Below are 23309 nucleotides of genomic sequence, written 5' to 3'. Positions count from 1 at the left end.
GGCCTCTCTGAGTTGGATCTGTCTGAGCTAGTTTGAATTTGTGAAGGTATGAACTCTAGCTATTAGATTTAAATGGCTGCAATAGCACAAAGTGAATAAAAGGATTGTACTCAAAGTACAACTGAGTGGGCCTTCTCATGCACTCACGGGATAAAAAAAGATTGACAGTTAATTGCAGTGGCCTTTCCCATGCTAAATATGGTCTATGAACCAGAGTTTCTGTTCGGGAAAACATGGCGCATGACAACGTGACCAGGATACATTTACCGGCCATTTGAGAGATTTACCGGACTCATTTGCATTGAGTGCGTAACTCATTAGGGAGTACTAATCAGAAGATGCCCAAAAAATATATTTAGATAACTCTGAAGTTGTTTTTGCTATTCCACATGTAAAAATTGTTTGGGGACTAATACAGTTGACAATCAATCAATTCATGATAATTGGTTGGGAGAGGCTAAAACAGAGGTCAGAGAAAAGCTCCCGCATTAGGTATTCAGTTGTTTGCCAAACAATGTCAGGCTTGAGGGCGTAGATCTTCCAAATCCTATCATTCTTGGGGTGCCATTCTCATAGATTTCTCAGGAGATGGTGCCAGTACTAAGTACACCGTTAAGATTTAAGGCTCCAGAGTCAAAATACCTTGGCATGTAACAGGCAAATGACTTGGTAAAAGGCAATGAAGAAGATAATTAAAAAGCTATTTTGGACTGACCAATGTAAACTTTTTATATCACAAAATTTAGATCTGAAATCTTTTGGACATCAAAGCAAACCTACTTGAGTCAGAAAAGGATACTCATACGATATATGATGAGATATACAAAACCTATCCAACTGACAACATTGGAACCAAGACCTAAAAATAACTGATATTGACACAAGATGGAGGGAGTGTTGGTACATAACTAACAAAAACACACACTTAATCCAGTATATAACCTAATGTACAAAATATATTACACAAGAGACAAAATTAACAAAATTCTACAGCTCAGCAGACAGAGTCATGTCTTAAGTGTAAATCAAAAAATGACGTAATAATTAATGCCTTCTGGGAGTGCTACAAAGCCAAATGTTATGGCGGAGTGAGCTAACTTTATATCAGAAGTTTTGCAATGTATGTTCACTTTTAATCCATCTATCTGCATATTTCAAGACATGGCATATGAGGGTTGGACCATTCCATCCTCATCAATAATTTGGAACATTCAATGTTGTCTTTGTTAGCAACTCCATTGTCTATTTGGCCTTGTGTTTTAGGTGACCGTCACCTCCCAGTGTCTGGTGGAAAGCAGACAACCAGGTTTTCCTCCTAAAAAAACTCCCTAGTCTCTGCCAAAGACAAGCATACCGATAACATGAAGCAGCCACCACCATACTTTAATATATGAAGAGTGGTTCTCAGTGATGTTGTGTTGGATTTGCACCAAACATAACACTTTGCATTTAAGACAAAAAATTAATTTCTTTGCCACATTTTTTGCAGTATTACTTAACTGCCTTGTTGCAAACACGACGCATGTTTTGGAATATTTTATAAATTCAGCATGCGCAAAGGGGATATTCAGCATCAGTTTTTTTTTCTTCACATCTACTAATTCTTTGTGAGATACTGAAAAACCACCTTGGTCTTTGTTGTTGAATATGTACTTGAAATTCCCTACTTGATTTAAAGGACCTTACAGATAATTGTGTGTGTGTGTGTGAGAGAGAGAGCGGTAGAGATGGCTTAGTCATTAAATACTATGTTAACCACTTATTGAACACAGAATGAGTCCATGCAACTTATTATGTGCTTTAATAAACAAAATGTTTACTCCTGAACTTATTTTAGGCTTTCTATAACAAAGGGGTTGAATACTTCATGACTCAAGACATTTCATTAATGATAACTTATTTTTTTTAAAGAAATACAACAAAGAAATCCACTTTGACATTTATGTTGTATTGTGTGAAAATAAATTGAATACATTTTAAATTCAGGCTGTAACAACAAAGTGCGAAAAGTAAAGGGATGTGAATATTTTGAGGGAACTGTACGAGTTGGTGTTTGCCTTCATCTTCATTAAGTCCCAGCCACGTCAGGCCTGTCTAGTTTAGTGGTCCATGTCTGTGAAATGTTAAGTTGTCTATTGTCTATGTAAAAAAATATGAAAAATAGTACACAAAAAAATTGGTGAGCAAAAATCAGTTACAACTTTGCAATGTAATTGTATAAATTGGTTCAATTACTTGTTCCAGGTAGTTCCTGTGTTGCCGGCAGCTGCATGCAAGGGTATTAGGCTTAATCCAGACGTTTAACCACTAAGGTATAATAAACTGGCGCCATGTACTGGGAGTTTCAGACTTTGCTGTTATGCCTCATGATTAGAAACAAAAAGTTTTGAAGTTTTTAGAACATGTACAAAAGTTGGTTAATCATAACTTTCAGAGACACAAAATGTGTCAACGCAGACACACGACATGTTCTGCCTCTCATGTGTAAGTATTTTGTCCTTACACCTAACGCTATTAGATAAGAATGTAAACGGAGCTCTTAATAATCCCTGCTGTAGGGTTTAGAACAATGAGAGAGCACAGGATAATGAGCTTATTTGTTATGTTACCTAGGGTACTAATTAGTATCACTTTGGCTTTTTAGTTAGCAATGTCGCAAGCGAGTCGTTCCACCTCGAAAAGCACAAGAGGATCGACACCGACCATTTCAGATTGTTCTGAAATCGTTTCTGTTGTTGGAAACATAAGACTAGCATTCCTGCAACATTATTTTGTTGAAATACAATCTGATTTTCACCATCCTGATATTAATAAGTTCTGACCACTAAATGGTGCTATTCCTGCTATCAGTAAAAGTGTTCATACATTGTTAACAACTTCAATGGCTAATTTATCTGAACTGGGGAGAAAAAAAAAATCAGCACTAAATTCCCTGAGAATACATGACATAAGATGAATAAACACTCCGAGCCACAGCTCCATACTTCTTGTCAAACAGACAACACTTGTTGTTGTGGAGGGACTGGCGTGGGGTGAAATTGGATGGCTTTTAACCACTTCTTTGGATTCCTCAATGTGTAAACATTGTCTGAAAAAAGTTTGGTCCAAATCAGATGGTAGGTACTATAATTATTATTTTCAATGACGGCCTAGGAACAGTGGGTTAACTGCCTGTTCAGGGGCAGAACGACAGATTTGTACCTTGTCAGCTCGGTGATTCGAACTTGCAACCTTTCGGTTACTAGTCCAACGCTCTAACCACTAGGCTACCCTGCAATCAATTAGCCTAATATCTCAGAGACAACAAAATAATGTTTCCGGAATGTTTCTAACTACAGAAAACAACTTCAGCACAATCAGATGGTGGGTGTCATGGCTCACTGAAATGACATGGAATGACCCAAGTACAAGTTCTTGTTGGGGTAGCTGGGAAATTAAAAATCATGGGCCAGCAGGACAGCGTTCTTATCTCTCATAAGGAGTGGAACATCCAGCCCTTCCTGAAGCACAGTGTGCAGAGGGAACTCAAACCAAAGCATTTGGCTGTTTCAGCGGAAACTCAGCCCTCTGCATTACAACAGAATAAAAATATTTTGAGAAGAAGGGTTATCTCCTATCCCGATGTCTACGTTGCCTAGCCTTGGAGGGGGGGTGGGGGGCAGCATGTGACAGTGCAGCAAGAGGTGGTGCTTTGATTTGGCAGTGCTAAGGACTGCCTCTAAACCTACCACTGGCTTTTTAATTAGCTCAGAGCAGCAAGAATGTTAAGTTTCAACTTCAAAGTAAACACTGATGAATGGACAGCAAACATAGGCTGTAGTTAAGCTTTTTAGGGATCCCCATCACAGGATGAATCTTGAGAATGTAAGGTCTCCAAAAAGAAAAGGTTTTGTCTTCAGGGGTGTGCATGAGAGACTTTTCCTATAAGATGGAAAGACAGGCAGGTAAATTAAAGGAACAAAGAGATCCAAGAGAGAAAGGGAGAAGGATTGGAGGGATAGAGGGGACGATATGGTCAGACGGGTAGGAATGACCAAACAAAAAGGCTAATCCAGCAAATGAAAAACCCCTCCCTCTCGTAAAATTTTTTTATTTTTGTGAGGTTGTAGGACTTTAGGAGGGGAAGGTGGGGAGCGGTCACCCATGCTTCAGATCTAAAGATAGGCCTGTCATCGTCAGACTCTGGAAGGCCTTTGATAGAGAGAAGGTTTATTCAAAGAGTTCCAGGTTTAAACTGCCACTGGCAGAATACCTGATATGGCTACATTTTTTGCTTTAATAATGTGTCCTTGGAAAAATCATTCCTGGTTGTCAATATTTAAAATAACTCAAGTTAGCCTGAGCAGTGATTTGCACACCAAGGGTGGTCGTCAACTCAAATACAAGTGCATCTAACAGAAATCAAAAAAGGCTAAAATCAAAGTTACAATTACTAATATTCAGGAACAGTTCAATTACTTGCACTAACAACATAGTAATACATAGCTAAAGCAAAGGAAGTCATAAATGCAGACTCCATGGTGTATGCCTACCTGAACCGTAGTCACTGTTCTGGCAGGCTACCACCTGGTACTCTACCCTGCACCTCAGAGACTGCTGCCTTATGACGATAGTCATTGAACACTGATTTTTTTATTCCCCTTTATTTAACTCGGCAAGTCAGTTAAGAACAAATTCTTATTTTCAACGACGGCCTAGGAACAGTGGGTCAAACTGCCTTGTTCAGGGGCAGAACAATAGATTTTCACCTTGTCAGCTCTGGGATTCGATCTTGCAAACTTTCGGTTACTAGTCCAACGCTCTAACCGGTAGGCTACATGCCACTGTTTACATACTGCTTCACACACTCAAAATGTACAGTATATACTGTATTATAGTCATGGCTAATCCTATAAAAAAATATATATATTTAAAAGTTTGTAGATTGTGTGTACTTTTTTTTACTGCTAGGTATTACTGCACTGTTAGAGCTAGAAACACAAGCATTTCAATGCACCTGTGATAACATCTGCAAATCAGTGTGCGCAGCCAATAAACTTCTATATAACATGATATTTAAGTTCAGTTTTAGGAAAGAGGCACACAATTTTGCCTAATGGACAGACAGAATTTACACTACTGCTACTGTGTTTATCATATATCCTGATGCCTAGTCACCTTACCCCTATACATATCTACCTCCATCACCAGTATGCTTGCACATTGTAAATATTGTATTGGAACTGACTCTGTATATAGCTTCTTACTTTCTCGAATGCTTCTTATTTCTCGTGTGTTTTTGTTCTACTGTATGTTATTTTTATGTGCTATATTCATATCGATAACTGTATTGTTGGGTTTGGAGCTGGCAAAAAAGGCATTTCAGTGTACGAGACAAAAATTCAAGTGTAGGCTTTTCAAGTTACGAAGACTGTCTACTTCATGTGAAATGAACTAGGAACTGAGACCGGAGTGTGGCTAAATGTAAGTTCTCAGCCACTGAAGTCAGGTGGTCCGCTGTACAAAGGCGGGAATGTCACAACAACGTGAAGAAATGGCCTTGTTGTTCCACAGGAAGAGCTCATGTTTGGCCAGGCAGGCAGACAAAGGAAGTTGCAGCAGGGAATCAGATTTTTGTACGCCGGAAATTCAAGTGACTTTTGGTGAACTGGACTCGAATACAGTACAACCAGATCATAATAAAAGAGTCTAAATAAATGTGTTATTATCGTTCAAATACACTACTCTTCTCTGGGATAAATCTAGGCAGCTTGGTAAGCGGCACACATAAAGCCTTTTCTGGTCTAATATAGTCACAAGATGGCGCCGGAAGAAATGGCAGCCATTTTAAGGGCGCCTAACCAATTGTGCTATTGTTTTTTTTTCTTCTCATGTTATATGTTACTTACTTTGTAAATAATGTTTCTACCACCGTATCTTACGGCACAAAAAATGAGCTTCTGGATATCAGGACAGCGATCACTCACCTCGGATTAGACAAAGATTTTTCTTGAACAAGAAGGATGCACAGGATGTACTTCAGACACCCGACAAGGCCAAAATCCCAGACATTGGCAAGAGAAAGAGACGCAGGTATAGAGGACACAGGGCAGGGTGCCTTGTAAGGATATGCCAACGGCGAGTGGGAAATCTGCCCTCACTATCAGTATTACTTGCCAACGTACAATCATTGGACAATAAATTAGACGAGGTACGATCAAGAAAATACTACCAACGGGACATCAAAAACTGTAATATCTTATGTTTCACCGAATCGTGGTTGAATGACGACATGGATAACATTCAGCTGGTGGGATATACGCTGCACCGGCTAGATAGAAGAGCACACTCCGGTTAAGACGAGGGGGGCAGTCTGTATATTTGTAAACAGCTGGTGCACAAAATCTAAGGAAGTCTCTAGATTTTGCTTGCCTGAAGTAGAGTATCCCATGATAAGCTGTAGACAACTCTCTTGGCAAATAGTGTGTTCATCTATCTTTTTCGTGGCTGTTTATTTACCACCACAGACGGATGCTGGCACTAAGACCGCACTGAGTCAGCTGTATAAGGAAATAAGCAAACAGGAAACCACTCACCCAGAGGTAGCGCTCCTAGTGGCCGGTGACTTTAATGCAGGGAAATTTAAATCAGTTTTACAGAAATTCTATCAGCATGTTAAATGCGCAACCAGAGGGGAAAAAAAATCTAGATCACCTTCACTCCACACACAGAGACGCGTACAAAGCTATCTCCCCCCTCCATTTGGCAAATCTGACCATAATTCTAACCTCCTCATTCCTGATTACAAGCTAAAAATGAAAGCAGTTAGCACCAGTGGCTCAGTCTATAAAAAAAAATGGTCAGATGAAGCAGATGCTAAACTACAGGACCGTTTCACTAGCACAGAATGGAATATGTTCCGGGATTCTTCCGATGGCATTGAGGAGTACACCACATCGGTCTCCGGCTTCATCAATAAGTGCATCGAGGACGTCGTCCCCACAGCGACTGTACGTACATTCCCCAACCAGAAGCCATGGACTACAGGCAACATTCGCACTGAGCTAAAGCGTAGAGCTGCTGCTTTCAAGGTGCGGGACTCGGAAGCTTATAAAAAATCCCGCTATGCTCTCCAACGAACCATCAAAGAGGCAAAGCACCAATACAGGACTAAGATTAAATTGTACTACATCGGCTCTGACGCTTGTCAGATGTGGCAGGGCCTGGAAAGTATTACAAACTACAAAAAGGGAAGCACAGACGCGAGCTGCCCAGTGACACAAGCCAAACAGACGAGCTAAACCACTTCTATGCTCACTTCGAGGCAAGCAACACTGAAGTATGCATGAGAGCATCAGCTGTTCCAGACGACTGTGTGATCACGCTCTCTGTAGCCGACGTGAGTAAGACCTTTAAACAGGCAAACATTCACAAGGCCACAGGGCCAGATGGATTACCAGGACATGAGTTCCGGCCATGTGCTGACCAACAGGCAGGGATCTTCACTGACATTTCATGTCCCTGACTGAGTCTGTAATACCAACATGTTTCAAGCAGACCACCACACTGCCCTTTCCGACCTTGACAAAAGGAACACCTACGTGAGAATGCTATTCATTGATTACAGCTCAGCGTTCAAAACCATAGTGCCCTCAAAGCTCATCACTAAGCTAAGGATCCTGGGACTAAACACCTCCCTCTGCAACTTCCTGACCGGCCGCCCCCAAGTGGTGAGGGTAGGTAGCAACAAATCTGCCACGCTGATCCTCAACACTGGAGCCCCTGATGGGTGCGTGCTAAGTCCCCTCCTATACTCCATGTTCACCCACAACGGCATGGCCAGGCACGACTCCAACACCATCATTAAGTTTGCAGGTAACAGTGGTAGGCCTGATCAACAGCAACGACAAGACAGCCTATAGGGAGGAGGTCAGAGACCTGGCCGTGTGGTGCTAGAACAACAACCTATCCCTCAAGACAAATGAGATGATTGTGAACTACAGGAAAAGGAGGACCGAGCATGCCCCCACTCTCATCGGCGGGGCTGTAGTTCAGCAGGTTGAGAGCTTCAAGTTCCTTGATGTCCACATCTCCAACCAACTATAATGGTCCAAACACACCAAGACAGTCGTGAAGATGGCACGACAAAGCCTAGTCCCCCTCAGGACATTAAAAAGATTTGGCATGGGTTCTCAGATCCAAAAAAGGTTCTACCGCTGCAACATCGAGAGCATCACTGCCTGGCAGGGCAACTGCTTGGCCTCCAACCGCAAGACACTACAGATGGTAGTGCTTATGGCCCAGTACATCACTGGGGCTAAGCTGCCTGCAATCCAGGACCTCTATACCAGGTGGTGTTAGAGGAAGGCCCCCCCAGTCATAGACTGTTCTCTCTGCTATCGCATGTCAAGCAGTACCGGAGCGCCAAGTGTAGGACCAAAAGGCTTTTCAACAGCTTTTACCCCCAAACCATAAGACTACTGAACAGGTGATCAAATGGCTACCCGGACTATTTGCATTGTGTCCCGCCACTCCCCATGCCAACCCTCTTATGCTGCTGCTACACTTTGTTTATCATCTATGCATAGTCACTTTAACTATACCGACATTTACATATTATCTCAAATAGCCCAACTAACCGGTGCCCAACGAACATTGATTCTGTACCGGTACCACCTGTATATAGCCTCGCTACTGTTATTTTACTTATCAGTTGTTTACCTAATACCTATTTTTTACTTTAAAATGTCACTGTTGGTTAGGGCCTGTAAGTAAGCATTTCACTGTATTCGGCTCACGTGACAAATAAACTTTGATTTGATACACAAAATATCAACTCGACACCTGTTGTAAATACCTAACATCTATGATTAAAAACAAACCAAAAAATAGTAACATTACATACATCACTAAAAGTGCCTATTCACTGTTACTTTGAGAACAACAGTTACAGTAAAAGCAACTATCATGCTTGCAAGAAAATATTCCCCAGATACAGTGCCTTCGGAGACTATTCAGACCACTAGACTTTTTCCACTTCGTTACCCTACAGCCTTAAACTAAAATTGATTAAATATATTTTTTTTAAGCCATCTTCACACAATACACCATAATGACAAAGCAAAAACATTTGTAGCAATTTTAGCAAATTTGCAAATTTCTGTTAAAAAACAGCTTATTTACACAAATTTTCAGACACTTTGCTATGAGTATCAAAATTGAGCTCAGGTGCATCCTGTTTCCAATGATCATCCTTGAGATGTTTCTACAATTTGATTGGAGTCCACCTGTGGTAAATTCAATTGATTGGACATGATTTGGAAAGGCACATATCTGCCAATATAAGGTCCCACGGTTGCATGTCAAAGCAAAAAACAAAGCAATGAGGTCGAAGGAATTGTCAGTAGAGCTCCGAGTCAGGATTATGTCGAAAGCACAGATCTGGGGAAGGGTACCAAAAAATGTCTGCAGCATTGAAGGTCCCCAAGAACATAGTGGCTCCATTATTCTTGAATGGAAGAAGTTTGGTACCGCCAAAACTTTTCCTAGAACTGTCCGCCCGGCCAAACTGAGCAATCGGGGGAGAAGGGCCTTGATCTGCCAGGTGACCAAGAACCCGGTAGTCATTTTGACAGAGCTTCAGAGTTCCTCTGTGGAGATGGGAGAACTTTCCAGAAGGACAACCATCTCTGCAGCACTCCACCAATCAGCCCTTTATGGTAGAGTGTAGAGGTCGACCGATTATGATTTTTCAACGGCAATAGTGATTATTGGAGGACCAAAAGAAAGCCGAAACCGATCAGTCGATTTTTATATGTATAAATAAATATATACATACATACACACACACACACCTCACTGGTCACCCCCAAAACCAATTATTCCTTTGGCCGCCTCTCCTTCCAGTTCTCTGCTGCCAATGACTGGAACGAACTACAAAAATCTCTGAAACTGGAAACACTTATCTCCCTCACTAACTTTAAGCACCAGATGTCAGATTACTGCACCTCTACAATTTAGCCCAAACAACTACCTCTTTCCCATCTGTATTTATTTATTTTGCACCTCATTTTTATTTCTACTTTGCACATTCTTCCACTGCAAATCAACCATCCCAGTGTTTTACTTGCTATATTGTATTTACTTCGCCACCATGGCCTTTTTTTGCCTTTAACCTCCCTTATCTCACCTCATTTGCTCACATTGTATATAGACTTATTTTTCTACTGTATTATTGACTGTATGTTTGTTTTACTCCATGTGTAACTCTGTGTCGTTGTATGTGTCGAACTGCTTTGCTTTATCTTGGCCAGGTCGCAATTGTAAATGAAAACTTGTTCTCAACTTGCCTACCTGGTTAAATAAAGGTGAAATAAATAAATAAACACACACACACACACACACACACACACATTTGTAATAATAACAGTTACAACAATACTGAATTAACAAAGAACACTTATTTTAACTTAATCTATTTATAGTCTCAAAAATAATGAAGCATGTTCAATTTGGTTTAAATAATGCAAAAACAAAGTGTTGGAGAAGAAAGTAAAAGTGCAATAAGTACCATGGTAAAAAAAAAGCTACCGTTTAAGTTCCTTGCTAAGAACATATGAAAGCTGGTGGTTCCTTTTAACATGAGTCGTCAATATTCCCGGTTTAGAAGTTTTAGATTTGAGTTATTATAGGACTATTTCTCTCTATAGCATTTGTATTTTATATACCTTTGACTATTGGATGTTCTTATAGGCACTATAGTATTGCCAGCCTAATCTCGGGAGTTGATAGCGCTGTGCTTCAAGCATTGCGAAGAGCTGCTGGCAAAACGCAGGAAAGTGCTGTTTGAATGAATGCTTACGAGCCGGCTGCTACCTACCACCTCTCAGACTGCTCTATCAAATCATAGACTTAATTATACTATAATAAAACACACAGAAATACGTGCCTTAGGTCATTAATATGGTCCAATCCGGAAACTATCATTTTGAAAACAAAACGTTTATTCTTTCAGTGAAATACGGAACCGTTCTGTATTTTATCTAACAGGTGGCATCCATAAGTCTAAATATTGCAGTTACATTGCACAACCTTCAATGTCATAATTACGTAAAATTCTGGCAAATTAATTACGGTCTTTGTGAGTAAGAAACGGTCTTCACACAGTTCGCAACGAGCCAGGCGGCCCAAACTGCTACATATACCCTGACTCCACTTGCACAGAACGCAAGAGAAGTGACAATTTCCCTCATTAATAATGCCTGCTAACATTAATTTATTTTAACTAAATATGCAGGTTTAAAAATATATACTAGTGTATTGATTTTAAGAAAGGCATTGATGTTTATGGTTAAGTACATGGGTGCAATGACGGTGCTTTTTTTGTGAATGCGCTTCTTAAAATCATCACCAGTCACCCGGCGAAGTAGACTGTGATTCGATGATAAATTAACAGGCACCGCATTGATTATTTGAAACGCAGGACAAGCTGGTCAAACTAGTAATATCATCAACCATGTGTAGTTAACTAGTGATTATGTTAAGATTGATTGTTTTTTTTACAAAATAAGTGTAATGCTAGCTAGCAGCTTACCTTGGCTCCTTGATTCACTCGCTAAACGGGTGGTCAGCCTGCCGCAGAGTCTCCTCATGGAGTGCAATGTAATCGGCGTCCAAAAATGCAGATTACTGATTATTAAGAATACTAGAGGTCGACCGATTTAAAGTTGAGTGGACAGACAGAAGCCACACCTCAGTAAAAGACATGACAGCCCGCGTGGAGTTTGCCAAATGGCACCTAAAGACTCTCAAACCATGAGAAACAAGATTCTTTGGCCTGAACGCTAAGCGTCACATCTGGAGGAAACCTAGCACCATCCCTACGGTGAAGCATGGTGGTGGCAGCATCATGCTGTGAGGATGTTTTTCAGAGGTAGTAACTGGGAGACTAGTCAGGATGGAGGAAATGATGAACGGAGCAAAGTACAGAGAGATCGTTGATGAAAACTTGCTCCAGAGCACTCAGGACCTCTGACTGGGGCGAAGGTTCACCTTCCAACAGGACAACGACCCTAAACACAGAGCCAAGACAAAGCAGGAGTGGCTTCGGGACAAGTCTCTGAATGTCCTTAAGTGGCCCAGCCAGAGCCCAGACTTGAACATCTCTGGAGAGACCTGAAAATAGCTTTTCAGCATAGCTCCCCATCCAACCTGACAGAGCTTGAGAGGATCTACAGAGAAGAATGGGATAAACTCCCCAAATACAGGTGTGACAACTTGTAGTGTCATACCCAAGAAGAATTGATGCTGTAATCACTGCCAAAGGTGCTTCAACAAAAGTACTGAATAAACTGTCAATACTTATAGAAATAAATTATTAAAAATTAAATAAATTTGCAAACATTTCTAAAAACCTGTTTTTGCTTTGTCATTATTGGGTAGTGTGTAGATTGATGGGGGGGGTTAATACACTTTAGAATAAGGCTGTAACATAATGAAATGTGGAAAAAGTCAAGGGGTCTGGAATACTTTCCAAAGGCACTGTATTCCCCATGTTAATTACCAGCTATTTACATTCTATTGCATTTTTTTTTTGCCTCTGCTGTGTTTGAAGAAAAAAAAGTGGTGAAATACCATATGAACCTGACTGTCACATGAATCCTCCACTTGCATGTGAAAACAGCTGTACTTAAGACTGGTAATTTAACGGGTAATAGCAGCAGGATCAGTTACTCACTATAATACCTCCATGCAGTTCTTCTAAGTCTGAACCATTTGTGGAAAATAAGACACTAATTTCCGATGTAAAAAATGTTTAAAAAATGTTAAAAAAAAAAAAAAATACATTTTACGGGTGTATTCAACATCCTCTCTATAAACATGTGTCCTTTGGCTGAAAACATTGGCTGGGTGAGTCCCTAAAGTCCAATAGGACATGTTTCGTCACATTTAGAAACATTCTCCCCCACGATAAAAATCGGGAAAGGGACTGTGGATTTGTTTCTGTTCGGTCATCAAATGTGATCTCAGACAGTTCTGGCCTTATTTTGACGAAACTTGAGTGAATGATGAGTCTTGCCAGAGAGATCCTGCATTTACAAAATAACAGATTGGCCCAAAGCAGGAGCTATAGTAACTAACTGAAATATGTTGGTCACACGTGATCTCAATTGGCCCAAGGGGGGCTGCATCATTCATAGTGGACAAACTGTTTACTGTTGCCTTGTTTTATAAGTCACAATAGAATATAGGCCTACTGAAAACTGTATACAGAGGGGAAATGGGTAACAGTGAGTGCAATCCTTTCAGCTCTTCAAATTCACCTCATGGTCCATCTTATTGCAAAACAACATTAAACTGATTAAAACAAACCTGTGCACATACACCCACAGAGCTTCATTACTGGGATATGTACAGTAGATTGGGTTTCGGAGCTTATTGGCTCTTTGCCACTTAATCATTTGCATCCTTTGTTAAACGTATCTACGCCTTTTCTAATCCTAAATGTTATTCAGACACACGTTTGTGATCATCAGAAAAACCTAGAGCAGGGATCATCAACTACACTGCATGAAGAACATATATTATATTTCACTAAAATAATCATTTCAAACCTTGCTTACATTTGTATACAATCACATATCTCTATTATGCGTGGGAATACTTTGGAACATATTTCCAAAAATAAAATCATTTGGAGCTGATTTGCTGGTGTTTTAAAAGTTTATTTTTGTTAATTTTTTTGGGGGTCAGAAAACATGGGGGGATCAAATCAAAAAAATTGAAAATCACCCGTGGGATGCCAGTTGAGGAACCCTGACCTAGGGCGTTAAAAATACAAGGTTCCCACGCTGAGATCATTCCTTCACCGGTAAAACAATAGGTTCTAACCAGGATGACGTCTCGTCCCCACTGCACTTTCAGATTGGTATAATTTGCAACAGCTGGCCTATCTTGACTGTCTTTCATAGCGTTTGGGAAAGCCTATAAAAGAACATGACTAGAGTCCACAGGGGCCAGAGAAATACTCCTCCTGGCTTTCCCACACTGTTGTGCACCATCTCATCTCTGGGACAGACGAACCGCTTCCTGTGTGCTAGTGACCAAAGCTATAGCCGTTAACCCCCTCCCAGATCACAGGAGAATCCAAGAACAGGATTCACATACTGAGAAAGACATATATTACATTTGAATATATATATATATATCCCTTTGTTTTGTTAATGTGAAAATCTCTCCACCATAACTTTTCATATCCTGATACTGAATGCTTTCAGATGGATGTAGGTCTACACAGGACAGAACATACAAAGAGTTGAAGCACAACTTCAGTAGCAAAAGATTTGGTCAGTACCTGTACATTGAAAGCAATCTTGTAACGGTACAGCATTAACCTAAGTAGAACACAAGAATGTATGCCTTTTTTTAAACGTGCCACAATCAAACCAAAGTCACTATCTTGGGTCAATAAGGTACTTTATGATTGTTATGTGGACAATAGGCAGAACTATTCATATCCTGCAGGTGTGCACTACACGTCCATAAGAGTACAGCATTGTTAAAAGATTGTTCAGTTTGTTTCACTTTACTACACTATGGAATAATAGTTGTAACCAACCTTAGCAACCATGTGTGCACTGTTAATAGCCTAAGCAGGGCGAGTACATGCTATTTAGGAAAATGCTTCCCATTTAAGGACCTTAAGAAATGCCTTTAAAGTCCATTTGAAACAACAACCTCAAGGGGACGTCTCCCTCATTGTTCACATTCTTTATAGACACTGACATTTCAGGGGATAGATGAAGAAAATTCCCCTCAAATTGGCACATCATAAATATTAATCTCTTTAACATTTAGGGTAAACTGGGGAACATAATTTGTTAACATGAACACTCCTGAACTTGCAAATCAGAAATGTGAGACCAGCCTCCTTATTTCTATGGCGTCATCATCATGTATTTGAGGGCTAGGCATTCAAGAGTGGAGGACACTACTAGAAAGCATGTCGAGTTCAATTTGAACATCTGCCTATTTGCTACATAACAGATCGCAACATCTGTTCTCCTTTTTATACTGAACAAACATATAAATTCAACAATTTAAGATTTTACTGAGTTACAGTTCATACAAGGAAATCAGTCAATTGAAATAAGTTTCATTAGTCCATAATCTATGGATTTCACATGACTGGGAGTACATTTATGCATCAGTTGGTCACAGATACCTTAAAAAGGGTAGGGGCGTGGATCAGAAAACCAGTCAGTGTCTGGTGTGACCATCACTTGCCTCATGCAGTGTGACACATCTCCTTCACAGGCTGTCGATTGTGGCCTGTGGAATGTGGTCCCACTCCTCTTTAATGGCTGTGCTGGATATTGGCGGGAACTGAAACACGCTGTCGTACACGTCGATCCAGAGCATCACAAACATGCTCAATGGGTGACATGTCTGGTGAGTATGCAGGTTATGGAAGAACTGGGACATTTTCAGCTTCCAGAAATTGCGTACAGATCCTTGCATTATCATGCTGAAACATGAGGTGACGGCAGCAGATGACTGACATGACAATGGGCCTCAGGATCTCATCACGTCATATCTGTGCATTCATATTGCAATTGATAAAATGCAATTGTATTCCTCGTCTGTAATTTATGTTGGCCCATACTATAATCCCATGGGGCATTCTGTTCATAACTTTAACATCAGCAAAAGGCTCACCCACACGCCATACACGTGGTCCGCGGTTGTGAGGCCGGTTGGACATACTGCCAAATTCTTTAAAACAACAGCGGCCTATGGTAGAGAAATTAACATTAAATTATCTGGCAACAGCTCGTGGACATTCAGGCAGCATGCTAATTGCACGCTGCCTCAGAACTTGAGACATCTGTAGCATTGTTTTGTGTAGCCTTGTGCTGTGTGACAAACTGCACATTTTAGAGTGGCCATATACTGACCCAAGCACAAAGTACACCTGGGTCATGATCATGCTTTTTAATCAGTTTCTTGATATGCCACACCTGTCAGGTGGATGGATTATCTTGGCAAAGGAGAAAAGCTCATTAACAGGGATGTAAACAAATTAGTTCACAATAATTTATATAAATAAGCTTTTTGTTCATATGGAAAATTTCAGTGATCTTTTATTTTAGCTCATGAAACATGGGAGCAAAACTTTACATGTTGCGCTTATATTTTTGTTCAGTATACCTTCTGCTCTCTTACTTCTTTCCTAATTCTACCTCTACCTGCTACCAGCCCCATATCTTCAAGCTCTAGTTAAATGTCTGGTGTGTTATCATGTCGGGACATGCCTTCTTCCTGCCCAGACTAGCCCTTCAAAGGCATATAGACATGCAAGTCATCAAAGCCTTGAATAGATAAAAACAAAAGCTTAAATCTTAACAAAAATCTGGTAATTTAACCTGTGCTTTTATCTTAAGTGACTTACCATTAACACAGATACAGTGGGGCAAAAAAGTATTTAGTCAGCCACCAATTGTGCAAGTTCTCCCACTTAAAAAGATGAGGCCTGTAATTGTCATCATAGGTACACTTCAACTATGACAGACAAAATTAGAAAAGAAATCCAGAAAAATCACATTGTAGGATTTTTTATGAATTTATTTGCAAATTATGGTAAAAAAAAATAAGTATCTGGTCAATAACAAAAGTTTCTCAATACTTTGTTAGGAGGTTTTCACGCAAAATCTCACGATACATGGCCCCATTCATTCTTTCCTTTACACGGATCAGTCGTCCTGGTCCCTTTGCAGAAAAACAGCCCCAAAGCATGATGTTTCCACCCCCATGCTTCACAGTAGGTATGGTGTTCTTTGGATGCAACACTCAACACGACGAGTTGAGTTTTTACCAAAAAGTTATATTTTGGTTTCATCTGACCATATGACATTCTCCCAATCTTCTTCTGGATCATCCAAATGCTCTCTAGCAAACTTCAGACGGGCCTGGACATGTACTGGCTTAAGCAGGGGGACACGTCTGGCACTGCAGGATTTGAGTCCCTGGCGGCGTAGTGTGTTACTGATGGTAGGCTTTGTTACTTTGGTCCCAGCTCTCTGCAGGTCATTCACTAGGTCCCCCCGTGTGGTTCTGGGATTTTTGCTCACCGTTCTTGTGATCATTTTGACCCCACGGGGTGAGATCTTACGTGGAGCTCCAGATCGAGGGAGATTATCAGTGGTCTTGTATGTCTTCCATTTCCTAATAATTGCTCCCACAGTTGATTTCTTCAAACCAAGCTGCTTACCTATTGCAGATTCAGTCTTCCCACCCTGGTGCAGGTCTACAATTTTGTTTCTGGTGTCCTTTGACAGCTCATTGGTCTTGGCCATAGTAGAGTTTGGAGTGTGACTTTTTGAGGTTGTGGACAGGTGTCCTTTATACTGATAACAAGTTCAAACAGGTGCCATTAATACAGGTAGCGAGTGGAGGACAGAGGAGCCTGTGAGAGCCAGAAATCCAGGTCTGTGAGAGCCAGAAATCTTGCTTGTTTGTAGGTGACCAAATACTTATTTTCCACCATAATTTGCAAATAAATTAATTAAAAATCCTACAATGTGATTTTCTGGATTTATTTTCTAATTTTGTCTGTCATAGTTTAAGTGTACCTATGATGAAAATTACAGGCCTCTCATGTTTTTAAGTGGGAGAACTTGCACAATTGGTGGCTGACAAAATACTTTTTTTGCCCCACTGTACATTCAGCCTATGTGGAAATTAAACCACAAACTGCTTGAAGTTGCTGGTATTGTGGTTGAACCAATTGAGCCACCTGGACCAATTATTCTCTGGAGAATAAGATCAAACGCATGCCTACACAAGCATAATTGTGAATTAAAATATTTTTTGGACTTCGAGTCAACTAGCTACAACCAAACTTGGAGTGAAGTCAATGTTTCCTTCAAACAAAGGTTGACAAACAAAATGTAAACAGAGGGCTGCCTAACTTAAAAAGAGGAAGACAGGCCAGCCACCTCTGCCATTGTGGCTTTGAGTGGCTGACAAGCAGAATAGATGCAAGAGCATTCTTTCCCATTCCCTCAGAATCACCTCCTCCACAATATGGTTTTGCTTGGTTGGCAGAAATTCAGTGATTTGCGTAATGCGAACAATCTAATCAGTGAACTCATGACTATAGAGTGATAATGGGAAACAAGCAGAGGTCACTTCATGCCAAGAGTGCCAGCCTTGAGGGCTCTTGTGAGGTAATGTATTAATAGGACTAAGTCAAAAATAAAATTATATTAAAAAGCTCAATGTTGCCAACAAATCAATGCAGGAAATATTTTGAGAGAATATGATTGTACAGAAATGTCTCACTTTTTCCCCCCACATACTGCTTCACGTTTATTAATATCAACAACTTAATACGCTTGAAAGGCATGTTCGATAACAGTAGTGTCCTTGCCATTTCTAGCAAGCATACTAATACCATATCAGTAAGTCAGTATCAACAATCCTAAATGTTAGGGCTCATTGAACCAGGAGGTTAGGTAATACCAATTGGTAATAGGAATTGTAATCTTGAGTGCTTCTTCACAAAGGGAACAGTGACATTTTACAGAGCTTAATCTAATCTCCCTCTTTGTGCATCAAATAGATACTACTATCACACGGAACAGAGCAAAACAAATGTGTTTAAAACAAATTCAAATACTACATTTAATTGTTGGACATAAAAGTCTAAAAACACCAGCAAATCAACTCCAAGGGATTAGAATTTTGAAAATCTGTTTCAAAGTATGCCCACATAAGAGAGAGATGTGTGATTGTATACAAACAGAAGCAATGTTTGAAATTATGTTTTAGTTTAATATTATATCTGTTTGGGATTCATGTGGACAATTGTCACTCTAAAAATGATTTGTAATTGACCATCCACAAAAAAAATTGCGGCTGAATCTAATTGTTAATCTCTGGCCTTGTGGTGTATTTATACTGAAGTGTATTGTGCTTGGACTGTAGAACGTGTCGTCCGACAAAACAATACGTTGTTTCAAAACTCTTTTTTTTTTAAAGTTAAGAATAATTATAATTAACTAGACAAAGTGCAGTTTACACCAACTTTGTGTCCACTTATAGAATAGGCGACTACAGCCTCCACCAGTTGATCAAAGTGTGCTACCTTCGGTTACAAAGACGCTACAACGAGACCTATGACTAAACCGCTCTGGAATGTCTGTAACTATTTAAAAACAGTAGTGTTGAGTTTACAGACAAAAACATTACTCATAAATATCTTATGTAAAGTTTATCTTCTGGAAAACCCTTCGAAATATTCCCTTTCCAATCATAAACCCGAATCAGTTCTCTCTCTCTCAGTACATTGGCTTGAAACGATAAATGGGTCTTCTCCACAACATGATGTGACCCCCACTCAATAAACTTGTCTGGCTTCATCGTGCATTCACCTGGCATGTATTAAAAAATCCCTACAATACTCATTATACACAGATAGAGCTAGAGAAACACCCCATCTTCTTAGGCTAGAACTTTTAGCTGTGAAACTAACTTTTGGCGCGGCAGTTTGCGTAAATCACGTTGTACAAAAGCAGAACTAATTATCCGAAATATATTCCTCTGTCTAAATGTAAGGCACCGAGAGCATGATCACTATTTAAAAAAATTATGAACGTACAAAAGGACAGGCAAATATCTATTTTATGAATAAATGAGTAACTTTCATAACTGTCTCATGCCTACCACAAAAAAAAACTAAGTAGTCAGTGATTGCCAGGCGTTATTTGACACATTGTTACAAATCTCAGCTCGTCAGCTAGGATTTGTTTTCAAATTGCAACTTCGTAACATAATAGAGTTTATGTTCATGGTTTATGAGTGACTTGTTTCGAAATCAATCTCTTCTCAGACTTAAATCCCCATCACCTGCAGATGAGATGGTGAATTGTGCTGTTATGGTAGCTAAAAAACATGATGCATTTGTTCATGTGTTTTAAACTTAATCAAACAACACTTACCAAGATGAAGAGTTAGATTGATTGAGTTTGGATACTGGATGCCCGCTAACATAGTCTGACTTTGCCACCAGGTGGTGTCCTGTTGATTGTTGTAATCGGTGAGGTACACAGCACTGTGATGTTGTCTCCGATCCCTGGCATCGCAGATGTGGCACGACTTGGTGACCCCCGTAACGCCGGTTTGTACACAGTATTCTTCTGGGGGAGAGCCACAAGTATTGGTAGCTACCACAGTGACATTGAAAGCAGCGTTGACAAACTCTGGCATGCATCGCTGAGGCCGACTCGAATCATCAGTGCATTCATCCATAGCACTGTGGCTACATATAGCCAAACAGGTCAATGAAAACACAACTTGAATAAACCAACGCATTCTCAGCCCGTGTAAAGCAAAAGTTCAAAACTTTAACTACAGCTACACGAATCCCTCTACACCTTCGAACTTTTATATTTATAAAACAAGTAAAACCATGCGTTAAACTCTTTCAATATCTTGTCTTTTACAAATGAGTTTTTTTTTTTCGAATTCTCCTCCTTGCACTCGCGCACCCTTCTTTCTGTTTCCCAGACTCCCACGGTTTCAGTGCTTTGTGTCCACCGCCATAGAGAGACTTCAGAAGGAAAAAAAACTATATCCGACTACACCCTAGCAGCTACTGCGCAAGTCACGAAAAAAAAACTTACATTGACTTCCGTATGGAGGATGCTTTGATGAGGTACGAATGGATGCGGCCCAGAGGATGGACAGAAAGTGGGCGTAACACCATACAATTAATATAGACACCCTCTATTTTAATTTTGCACCCTTGACTGTGGTAATAGCCTGCCAGAAACGCAAAACCGAACAGGAAGAGTAAACATGTCATTATAACACAATAGACATACGAAACGTTTTTCAATGCCTTGAAGTGGGTATAAGAGTATTTCTTTGTTGCGACTAAAATGTCAACCAGTGGCGAAATCCCCTAACAATGATCTCAAACTGTGTTAATAATACAAAATTAAATTAAACACAGACGACCCTTTGCTAATCAGGAAGCTGTTGGGTATGTTGTGGTGGACTGTCATTACAATTGCTTTACAGAACCTGGTAAATTATAATTATTAAAATTGTAATTATTATGCCTCAACTTTGAATTCTTAAAAGTCTAAGCCATGCTGGGGGGGATTTAGCTATTTGATTTCACATTTTAGTTACAAAAAAATAACAAAATCATTTGATAAAATATTGAATTTGGCCTTGAATAACATGTTCATAAATGGCAAAATAGACAGTCAAAAAATGAATAATAAGAAACAAAGTTTTGAAGTGTCTGTCCTATATCCAGGATAAAAGAATGCGCAGGAAATGTTTATTTTTAAACATATTTAACCCCTATTTTGGGTAGGCACAACACAACCATACTTCTATACATTTTTTGAAAACCAGTACTGGTTACCTTCAGATGAGTCCCATGACACGTGTGGGGGTCTTGAGCAAAACAGAGAACAACATTATGTTTGTCAGAATCTCCCCTTTCCACAGTGGGGTCACATTAGCTTGTAGCCCAAACGGTTCGGACGCTACAAACAGAAGTTGGCAAATCAACAGTACCGACCTCTGACAAGTCCCCTGACACTTGTGGGAGATGACCATCGTGTTCGTGAGAGTCTCCCCTTTCCATAGAGTGGTCATAATAGATGTCGGTCAAACCTTTTGGACGCTGCAGACGTTTTCATGAGAACATTTTTGGGATGTCCCATGGTCTGACAAATGCCCCATTACACTTTTCACCGCAGATGAGGAAATACAGCAAACTGCAACATAGGCAGATGTGGTGGATTGAAACAGGATATTTCTAGCTAAAACAGACAGATTTTTAAGGGATTTGTTATCATGTTACTTACAGTTGAAGTCAGAAGTTTACATACACTTAGGTTGGAGTCATTAAAACTCATTTTTCAACCATTCCACACATTTCTTGTTAACAAACTATAGTTTTGGCAAGTTGGTTAGGTTATCTACTTTGTGCATGACACAAGTAAATTTTTGTTTACAGACAGATTATTTCACTTATAACTCACTGTATCACAAGTCCAGTGGGTCAGAAGTGTACATATACTAAGTTGACTGTGCCTTTAAACAGCTTGGAAAGGCTGAAGTCGTGACAAGAACACCATCCCAACCGTGAAACACGGGGGTGGCAGCGTCATGTTGTGGGGATGCTTTGCTGCAGGAGGGGCTGGTGCACTTCACAAAATAGATAGCATCATGAGGTAGGGAAATTGTGGATATATTGTAGCAACATCTCAAGGCATCAGTCAGGAAGTTAAAGCTTGGTCGTCAATGGGTCTTCCAAATGGACAATGACCCCAAGCATACTTCCAAAGTCGTGGCAAAATGGCTTAAGGACAACAAAGTCAAGGTATTGGAGTGGTCATCACAAACCCTGACCTCAATCCCATAGAAAATTGTGGGCAGAACTGAAAAAGTGTGTGCGAGCAAGGAGGCCTACAAACCTGACTCAGTTACACCAGCTCTGTCAGGAGGAATGGGCCAAAATTCACCCAACCTATTGTGGGAAAATTGTGGAAGGATACCTGCAACGTTTGACCCAAGATAAATCATTTAAAGGCAATGCTACCAAATACTAATTGAGTGAATGTAAACTTCTGACCCACTGGGAATGTGATGAAAGAAATAAAAGCTGAAATAAATAATTCTCTCTACTATTATTCTAACATTTCACATTCTTAAAATAAAGTGGTGATCCTAACTGACCTAAAACAGGGAATTTTTACTTGGATTAAATGTCAGGAATTGTGAAAAACTGAGTTCTAATGTATTTGGCTAAGGTGTATGTAAACTTCTGACTTCAACTGTAGATTGCTTCAATCGACTCCAGGGAGTTTTAACTAAATGCAATATATTAGCTTCTAAAATGTAAGTAGGTACAGTACCAGTCATTCCAGGGTTTTTCTTTATTTTTACTATTTTACTATCTACATTGTAGAATAATAGTGAAGACATCAAAACTATGAAATAACACATATGGAATCATTTAGTAACCCAAAAATTGTTCTTCAGATTCTTCAAAGTAGCCACCCTTTGCCTTGACAGATTTGCACACTGTTGGCATTCTCTCAAACTGAGATTGGACTGTATGTGAAAACATCTTTGGCAGTGTGAAGCAGAGGAAAAAAACAAATCCAGAGCTGCACATTAAAACCTACATTTGTGATTGAAACCAATCGAAGTCTAGTAAAGAAATCCCATAAGCTCGAGCTAAACAGGAAGGTTGTTGTCCTGCCTAAGTAATGGAAGGGGAAAACTGAACCAAAAGTAATTTT

General features: G+C 39.9%; 1 protein-coding gene across 1 annotated transcript in view; it reads right to left on the bottom strand.

Annotated features, from left to right (window-relative positions):
- LOC118402123 (laminin subunit gamma-1-like) overlaps positions 1 to 20600 on the bottom strand; it is a 72376-nt gene extending 51776 nt beyond the window's left edge. The window contains exon 1 of the mRNA XM_035800061.2: positions 19980 to 20600. Coding sequence (XP_035655954.1) covers positions 19980 to 20352 — 373 coding nt within the window. The 5' untranslated portion in view covers positions 20353 to 20600. The remainder of the gene's footprint in view (positions 1 to 19979) is intronic.
- Between the last annotated feature and the right edge of the window lie 2709 nt (positions 20601 to 23309).

Source organism: Oncorhynchus keta, chromosome 23 (genome assembly GCF_023373465.1).
Source record: "Oncorhynchus keta strain PuntledgeMale-10-30-2019 chromosome 23, Oket_V2, whole genome shotgun sequence".
Lineage (NCBI taxonomy): Eukaryota > Metazoa > Chordata > Actinopteri > Salmoniformes > Salmonidae > Oncorhynchus > Oncorhynchus keta.
Note: the sequence above shows the minus strand (reverse complement) of the source record. Positions and strands in the feature narration are given on the sequence as shown.